Source organism: Camelina sativa, chromosome 10 (genome assembly GCF_000633955.1).
Source record: "Camelina sativa cultivar DH55 chromosome 10, Cs, whole genome shotgun sequence".
Lineage (NCBI taxonomy): Eukaryota > Viridiplantae > Streptophyta > Magnoliopsida > Brassicales > Brassicaceae > Camelina > Camelina sativa.
The window spans coordinates 15672628-15682199 of NC_025694.1; the positions used below are offsets into that span (position 1 = coordinate 15672628).

The 9572-nt window shown below is 38.3% G+C and overlaps 1 protein-coding gene and 1 long non-coding RNA gene across 2 annotated transcripts; one reads left to right on the plus strand and one right to left on the minus strand.

Moving 5' to 3' along the window:
* Positions 20-461, plus strand: LOC104719073. Its single transcript, XR_756507.2, has 2 exons — positions 20-158; positions 316-461. It is a non-coding gene; the product is annotated as an uncharacterized LOC104719073 (long non-coding RNA).
* LOC104719074 (glycine-rich RNA-binding protein 2, mitochondrial) lies at positions 1287-2591 on the minus strand. The gene is made up of 5 exons (XM_010436917.2): positions 2479-2591; positions 2125-2249; positions 1941-2009; positions 1731-1837; positions 1287-1646 (listed from the first exon to the last, which is right to left on the minus strand). Exons 2-5 carry the CDS (start codon positions 2246-2248, stop codon positions 1464-1466), a joined length of 483 nt encoding a protein of 160 aa, XP_010435219.1. The 5' UTR covers position 2249; positions 2479-2591; the 3' UTR covers positions 1287-1463.

The window sequence follows — 9572 nt, forward strand, 5'->3', positions numbered from 1 at the left end:
GAATCTTGGTTTTATTTCGCTTTAAAAGCTTAACTGTTACTTTGCAGCTCCTGAAGCCAAACAGAATCAGGCTTGGGAACTGGGAGATTTATCCTCTATCAAAGCAGCAGTTACAATACGCAGCAACAGATGCTTATGCTTCATGGCATCTTTACCAGGTAACATCAAAGAAAAACCATCTTTTCATGCTCAACGAACGACCTTGAAGCAAGAGTCTCACATTGTTCCAATTATAATACTATTATACTTGTCAAAACCCCGAGCTTGTCTTTGGTGAGTAAGAAGCTAATGGAGAGCATTGTTATATCTACTTAGGTTCTAAAGGACCTTCCTGATGCTGTCAATGGCTAGGAAGCTCAAAGATTTTCCTATAACCCCAAGAGTGAGCATCAAATGTTATGATACATTTAATATTTAAAAAGGATTTTTAATTTATGGTTGATATAAGATACAATACTACTTATTGATAAGGTCCTGGTACGATTAATCAGCCGGATACTAATTGTAAGCTCTTCTTAGATTGATGTACCTATCGGTACACTTGTAACGATCTGAAGCCCCAAAATACAGCTTTTGTAATCCCCGAGATGAACAGAATCTAATAGTTCTCCAATGATTTGATAAAACCCATCTCAGACTTGTAATAAGTTCTCAAAAACACAAAGCACAACACCTTGATATATAGATAAGATTCAAACGAACCCTCGAAAGGGAAGGGTAGGATCACAACCAGAAAACGAAATAAGAAAACCAAAAACTAACACTGCAAACACATGAAAGCACCATAAGGTTTTTTGACTTCTGAATGGAGGCGCATGACTATGTTTAACATAACTTTCAATCTACGGCCGTTGATCACCATTCACCACTCGTGAAAAAATCAAAGCCAATATAATTTTGTAGCTATATTAAAGAAGATTTTAACTCGTGTCACATATCAGATTAGGTGAGCTATCAACGCTCGTGATAACTAGGGCTGATTCTATGAGTTCTCAGATGTGTACACAGTTGGCTGCCTAAGCAGCAGCTAAGCTATGACTTGGCTACAAGAGTAGATTCAAAAATAGAAAGGATTGCTTTAAACTGTCTCCTTGACTCATAATTATTACTGAGTAACTCACAAAAAAGGGTGTTTCCATCACGGACGATGCTTAACCTCTGATAAAACCTTTACTTAAAACGAGACCTTAGAGCCAAATCACAAAACAAAGGGTGAAAAATTGGATCAATCAGAGCTACGAAAAGGCATTGGTAGGTAGAAGAATCTAAACCTCAAGTGAGGGGGGAAGGCCATATTAAAATGCACCTAATGGGGGCAATAAAATATTCAACGAAAACAGAAAATGAGTTTTTTTTTTTAGCAAATCCCATTCAGGTTTTATACTAACACAAGATTCGATTGAAGAAACCAACTAAACAGAACCATTTTAACTCTTCGTCTTCACAAGCAGCAACTCCTCTGTTTAGTAAACACCACCATCACCACCACCTCCTCCGAAGCTGCTGCCACCTCCACCTCCGTAGCTGCCGCCACCACCTCCGTAGCTACCACCGCCACCTCCAAAACCACCACCGCCACCATATGCACGGGGAGCACTTGGTCTATCGTTAGCCTGGTTCACTCGGATGTTACGACCATTCAGATCCTGAAATTACAAAAACAAATAGAACTAGCTGTCAGCATTAAAACAGAAACAGTTAACACTAAACCGAGGATTCCAAATACAAACCTTTCCGTCCATCTCTGAAATGGCAGCAGATGCGGCAGTCTCATCACTGAAGTTGACAAATCCAAAACCCCTCGATCTTCCCGTCTCTCTATCTACGATGACTTTAGCTGCAAAATAGGGAAACAAACAAAAACAGAACACATTTGTTCATCTCCAGAGCAATCACAAAACTAGAACAAAACCAGCTAAAGAGAGAGTAGAATACAATACCGTCAACTACTTCACCGAAGTGAGCAAAAGCATCCCTCAAGGACTGGTCATCAGTTCCCCATGACAGACCTTAAGCAATTTTGAAACTCAGTACAAAACAAAACCAATTCTTGAAACCGACCAAGAACCAACTCTCAAATCTCACCGACAAAGAGAGAGAGAGAGGGGAAGACAAAGATCTTACCACCGACGAAAAGCTTGGTAGACATCAACCGAAGAGATCCAAGCATAGATGTAACCGGAACATTTCCTCCGCTGGGAGTTATGTTCTGTCTCAATAGACCACCGAGTTTGTTGCAGAAAGACATTCTATAAACACACAAAACACCAGATCAACAAAAACCCTAAACCGTTTAAGACTAAATCATCATCATCATATAAAGAGAACCAACAGATCTAGAGATTCAATTCACAGGCAAAACTGAAACAAACAACAAATCTACACGAGACTCACTCACACGAACGAATCCTCAAATGAAAGATTACAGATCAGGAACAGAAAAAAGCACAGGAAATCGAAAATGGAGCAGAAAGGTACCTGGTGAATGAAGTCTTGAAACTAGGGTTTTTGTGTGATCTGAGAAAGAGGCAGAAGAAATGGGAAGAAGAATGAAGCCAAGGAGTAGGGTTTAAGGGGCTATATATACGAAGTTTTATTATATATAAAAAAAAATATCTCATTTTCATTTCAGTCTTTTCTTTTATTTCCTCGTAATCTACTGTGTGTTGGTGTATATTGTATTACTGTGTACCGATGTATCAAATGTAAGATACACATACACGTAGCAGAGTGAAGAGTGTGTGTTTAAAAGTCAATACTGCGTTTGGGGTGTACGATGGACTCGGTGTAGGAGATTTATGTTTCGGACTTATCCAATTTTTGGTTTTTTTTTTTTTTTTTTTTAATTCTTTTTGTCAATGCTTTTTATTATTTTTAATCTGATTTTATTGCAAAAAAATAAAGACTTTTTATATTGGGCTTGGAAACCCGTATGTTAATGGATAATTAACGTTGATGGGCCATGGAAGAGAAGTCATATTTGGATATATGAACTTTGGCCCGCTCGTAAGTAATAGTATACATACGGAACTAATAGAACTATGTACTGTTGACTAAACAAAATAAAACTATAGTATGCACTAGAATTTCTATATGTTCACATGGGGTTCGTCCTCGATATCGGTTCATGTACTGCTCCGGTGGCCGAATTGTGGGTGTGTACTATGGATTGGTTGTAGCTTGGGAACGTGGATGGAGAAGGGTGGTGTTGGAGGTGGACTTTGGTTGTAAATTTTCTATGGTAGGAATTCCAAACACTCATCCACTGGTTTTCCTGGTACGTTTGTCCCATGAATTTATTTCAAAAAACTGATTAGTTTGGATTACTCATGTGTCTAGGAAAGCTAATCTTCTTGTTGATGGATTAGCGAGCTATGCGTTTTCTGTACCTCTTGGTTTTCATTTTTTAGATGTATGTCCGGAAAGTTATAATTAAGTGCTTGTCGAAGATATGAATGAGACTTCAATTCGGCCTAATGTTCGTTTGTAATTTTCTTTAATTTTGAATAAATAACAGGGAATTGGTGTCCCTATCTACTAAAAAAAAAAAAAATGTTCACATCAAAAATTAAATGAAAAGTAAAAAAGAATCACGCATAATATAACAACTAAAATCGTCTAATAATTGCTTGTGGTCACATCATTATTGTTTTTATAATATCTGATGAATTATTGTCATTTTGCTAACTACTTTTTGACAAAAAAACTTTGAAAAAAAAAATGGATCGTTAGTCATTAGTTTCATGTAAAAAAAAAACAGTCTCAATCTTGCCTCATAATATCCTTAACTAAGTTCTTCTTAACAACCATGTGAAGTGGTCCTTATTGATGTTAATATCTTGAATATATATCAACCTTCACGGCTATGAATAATGTTCAACCAACAATTCCAATTCATGCATGTGGCATCTTCTCAGTTTACATCCTTTTCAGTTTCTATGTAATTTATTGCTAAATTATCTACTGATTTATTTCAAATACTCATTTCAAATTGAATAACAAACATTTGCCTACCTGAAAGCCAGACGAATAAAAAGAAGTTTTAAAACTAAATAGGGTTTCTATTAGAGAGTACTAGTACTATATAGCTGATTTAGTCTGGTAACTATTTTGGTTTTAGTTTGCTTTTTATTAAGATTGTTTTGTCTTTCATTTCACACTTGTCTAAAGATATTTGCGGTTCTGTTTCTCTCACGGTCCATTTTGCGTCGTTGCTATTATAAATGTCAACTAGTACTAACTCATAACTGATCCTAAATTCCTAATAGTATTATCAAAGCTAGCTCTAGTTCATGTTGTACAATGAAACTGATGATTTAGATGCAAATAATTAAATTCTAAAATGGCAGCAAAACATATGAAAATGTTTAATATTATTAGGATATCCATTACCATAGGAATACAATATTCCACATTAGAAATTGAGTAAGATTTTAAGTGATATATATATATATATATAAGATATGGACATTTCCACTCATTGTTAATTGGTTTTGAGTTGGAAGTCCACACTCTAACATGGTATCAGAGCCCGATCCGCACATACTCAACCCAATCCACAATCGGCCCGACCCAATAGTTGGCCCGCCGCAATAACATATTGGGGAATTGCATTGTATACCCATAAATCAAACTATAATTCACCAGCTGACTACAATAACCATTAAAAAGTTATACACGGTATATTTTGTATAGTATTTACTTTTTTAGCCTTATTGCATGATCAACAGTTGCCTACTATCTCTCTCTCAACTATACACCATTGAAGTCGAAAAGACGTCTGGCGAACAACAAAGTCCTAAAGCAAGGGCTTACGTATTACCTTTAATCGAATATCATCTTGCGTCGCTCCGCGATACAGTAAACGACAACCGCTGAATAAACCATTGGCGGCGATTGGGTCAGAAAACACCGAACTGGACTTTTCGGCTGTTCTGCTTGGAACCGCCGGAGATTGTGGAGGACAAGATTCGCGGTGTGGATCGTATCAAGGCTTTAGATCGACTCAATTCGGCTATTCAACGGCATTTGCGATCCTCTAGTTGAAAGCAAATGTCCTCCATTATAGTTCTCTGGGATTATGTATTTCGTCCTGCATTAATACCATCACCTCCTCATAGTCTAGTCCATCTTACGATTTTGCTACAACGCCGGAATTGCATGAGTCATAGAACAATTGTCACCTGCTCATTTATCCGGTTATAGTTTGATTATTTGCTACACCGCCTTTAGTGAATGAGTAATAGACAACCAGGATAGAGAAACTTATATTAGGAGAATTGCATAACTGACCTCTTATGCATGTCAGATGAAAACTGTTACCACTACACCATATCAATGGGTACTAGCTAAACTCGTGTTTGCCTTTGTGATTCAGGTTGACCAAAAGGTATTTGTGATGGACGAATGTCGGTAACCTCAGCGGTTGTTCTTGGCAGGATGTTAGCATTGAGGCAGAAATAGAGTTAATAACTACTTTGATTTTGCGTTGGATATAAAACATCAAAAAGGCGCTAGATGATGACCATCTGGAGCAGTTGGCGAGTTCACAGTTTGGCCATCTGATGTTAATGGGCAACCACACCTTCTCGGTTATGTTTGTCCATTACCTCTTGACAAGACAGCTAGTGACAAAGAAGAAGTATGAGTTGTGGTGGGTCTTTGCGGGAAAACTGATAAGGTACGCCCTTGATGACTTCGCACTTGTGACTGGGTTGAATTGTGAGAAGATTGGTTTCAAATTGGACACGCGTAGAGGTAAAGCTGTTAAGAAGGGATCCAATGCAACATCACCAATGTGGAAATCCTTGTTTGGAGTGGAGCCTAAACCAACTGTTTCATGGATTTTCCAGAAGCTCTTATTGGGGAAGAAATACAGGGATGCTGACACCCGTTTCAGACTTGTGTTGCTGCTTATAGTTGATGGCATATTATGCCCAACGTGTGGGTATACGAATATTAGTCCAGAACATGTGGAAATGGTTGGGGATATAGATGTCTTCCTGAAGTATCCATGGGGTCGTGACTCCTTCCTAAAAACTGTTAGGAGTGCAAAGACAAGAACGGTCAAACAGTTTGGACAAGATACATGTGTCATTCAAGGGTTCTCAAATGTGTTGGTTCTTGTTACAGCAGTGTGAGTCCATATATCATTCAGGGATTTATATTCGGTATTGACATGAATGACCCTTCTCTCTCGGTTGAAGATATAGTTCATAATGTTATTGAACAAAGCCTTTCTATCAACGTTCAGGCAGCGAGAGTGGTTGATCAAACAGGACAGGTAAAGACTATATAAACCGTTTCTATCTATTATTAGGTAACGTTTTAACCTGTAATTAACAGCAGCTGGTTTTGTTGTTCAGACGCGAGTTCGATCACTCCTGAATTTGTCTTGTCTTGACGCTGTTAGCGACATGTCTTTCTCCGACGAGAAAGATGATGAACACGTATCAAATTTATTGATACTGTTGTCGGATGGTCATCCATTTGAACACAATAGCTGGTGTGGGGGATAGATGTTGATGATATATATGAAGAGCCAGTTCAAGGAGCACCAACAGAAGAAGTAGACGAAGGCGAAAACGACTATAGTTTTGGAGTTCAGAATCACGCTGCAGAACAAACCACAAACAAGGTTTCTGGGTCAAGTGAAGGTCAAAACGTGGATGTGGTTAAACTAGAGAAAGATGCAGCCGACGCATTGGAGGAGCGTATTATTCGGATACAGCAGAACACAAAGTTAGAACTGAAAGCTTACTTTGATGATGGCATTACTCGTTTGGAGAAAAATATAGCCACACTGATCACAACAACTATGGTAGGAAAGGCGTCTACATCTAATGTTCCAAATGGAAAGGAAAAGCTTCTTCCCGTTTGTTGCCATCCTAATTTTTACACACCCTAAGATTACTATATGGTGATGTCCTACGCTATTTGCTGTTCCAAAATAGGGGACTACAGATACCAGCTCCGGACGAACTCAGCGTAGTGGAGATACTGAAGGACTAGTGCAGGTAGGTGTTTCGCTTAATACGGTTTTTACTAGAGTTATGAAGATAGTACGGAATTCCCTTTAACATCCATGTTATTCCTGTATACTATCAGCAGCCGCTAGAAGAGAATATGGGCCACGCTAACCAATCAACTGTTAATATGTCTAGCATCTTCAATGTGGATCCTCCATCGTTTTCTATTGGATTGACCCAAGCAGAGGCTGCAGAAACTTTGGAAATCGGAAGTGTAAGTATGTTTTGGTTATTCTATAATTTGGATTATGTTACCCTATTGTGTTCTATGTGTTACTTGTTGACCTTTTGTGGTAGGGAACAAACACCTCTAAACCATGCTATAAAGTTGACTTAAATGGGCTGACTGCCACTGTTGACAAATCGCAGGTATGTGATCCTCATAGTAATTACGGAGACTGTAACCTCCTACTCTTTCTGAGTTGCTAAATCTCGTTGTCATGCTCTTTACTCTGGACAGGAGGTGAAAGATAACTCGACAAACCACAAACCAACAATTGGTAACGTTGCCAACATCTTGGATATGGATCCTCTAAGTTTTTCTATTGGATTGACACAATTATCAAAAGAAGATTCTACGCATGAGAGAGAAATGGTAAGTTTGGTTTTTGTAGACGCCTTGAATTGTATACTGTTTCTCTGTCATATAAATGTGATAACCTGGTACGACCATTTAATAGGGATCAAGCGCAACTCAAGCTCATTCCGAAGTGAAATACAATTCGCCACCTGCAATTGTTGACCTAACACAGGAAACAGATGTTTGATTTCGCGTTTCTCACAGGAGGTCATCTATAAAGGGTAAAGCCACATCTCATATAAAACAAACACCAACTCGAACGAGCTTGCACATCTGTGGTAATGCAGAAGTTACCCATGCTGAGTGCGATATTCCAAAGACTCGCTCAATGATCAAACATGACAAACCTGATATCGTATACAAAAGCCGTAAGAAGCGTGGAACTGAATCGGATAAGTCACCCAATGCCTTGCCATTGCAGGGAGCCAAGTAGCCATCGACCATGAGGCTGGTAGGTGGGTTCGCTGCATTATCTGCGAAAAATCCGAAGGTTGTTGATGGCTTTTTGCGCACGATGATTAGGGCTATGTTAGACATTACACAATAACACAATAGTTTGTCAAGGCATTGGAACCATTTATCATTTTATAGCTGATCACACCGTGCTTACCTTGTACAGATCCTACGAACTTAAATGTGGGATGGTCGTGGACAACACTGATTTCCTAAAGATTTATGAATCATCTGTGTTTCGCGATGAATCAGTATGTTAGTTGATTGTTCAGACTCTACACTGTATTTCACTAATTGCATTACCCAATCAAAGTTTCACTTTTAAGCACCATTTTAAACATAGAGCAGATTAGTTGGTTAAGTTCATCCAAGCACGTCGAGATGAAGAGCCCTCACAACGTATTAATTTTTTTATTTTGTCCCTGCCTCCTTTCTGGCCGAGTTATACCGCCAGTATAATCGATTCATTAGAGAACCTAACAAAGTACACTTTGTCTTGTCACACTCAACCAAGAAACCTTATACAACCAAGCCTAAATGGCTGAAGGAAGTGGATATCATATACAACCCAATGCAGATAGAAAAGCAACACTGGATTGGTTTAGTTATAGATTTTAATTCCTGGCAGGTTATGGTCCTGGATTGCAACAGATCATGCTTAACTGACCAACAGGTCGGTCAATATCTGGAACACATTGCGGTCATGATACCGTATCTTATCTGCAAGTATGTGGTGAATGTTGAAGCTACTCGTGTGAGACTAGATCAGATGGCCATATTAAGGCTGAGCATTCCTTTCCATTGTTCTTCCTGGGGTATTTAAAACTCTTCACTTCTTTACATTCAGTTACGACCTTATTAGCACTTATACAATATAAACTTGTAAGTTTGTTCACTTGCAGCTATTGTTGGGATCGCATCACTACTTCTGCTTGAACTTCACGTGGTATCTTCCCTAGCCACCTTCTATAGGAGTCTTGATGAGGAGCAGGTTAAAACGGCCGCAACACAGTATGCTATAGGTGCCTATGAAACTTTTACGCCAACATCATAACCATTGTAGTAATTTTATTCCATCTACTACACAATGAGAGTGTATGTATTCAAATATTCTGTCCCTTGCTGGTATTGGTACATTTTTGTGTACTTTAACGTTAATTCATTGTCCTCTGACTCAATGTATTTGCCTTTGTTGGGTTTTATAACCATTGGCTGCCACATGAAGTACAAATTGGATTGTTCCATACTCTTTAATCTGGTTTTATTTTATTATATATTATTTAGTTGTTGTACTATACTATATAAGGTGTTATATCAACCACTTCTAAAATATTATGGAACCTTCTTGCCATGGGTTGAAAAAATTGTATGAAGTAGGTTTTATTATCTCACAAAGTACAACAATTAGTGTAGGTCACATATTGCTCAAGGGTTATGGTACAGTGGAAATTACCTACTTGTTACAACATTGTTTAACTAGATCCAAGAAGGAGTGTTTAGTTTTTACCCAC

Coding starts and splice junctions, on each gene's coding strand:
- LOC104719074 (XM_010436917.2), bottom strand. CDS start 2,248: ATGTCTTTCTGCAACAAACTCGGTGGTCTATTGAGACAGAACATAACT. Junction 1,838..1,940: donor CTTCGGTGAAGTAGTTGACG/GTATTGTATTCT, acceptor CCTATTTTGCAG/CTAAAGTCATCGTAGATAGA. Junction 1,647..1,730: donor TTTCAGAGATGGACGGAAAG/GTTTGTATTTGG, acceptor TTGTAATTTCAG/GATCTGAATGGTCGTAACAT.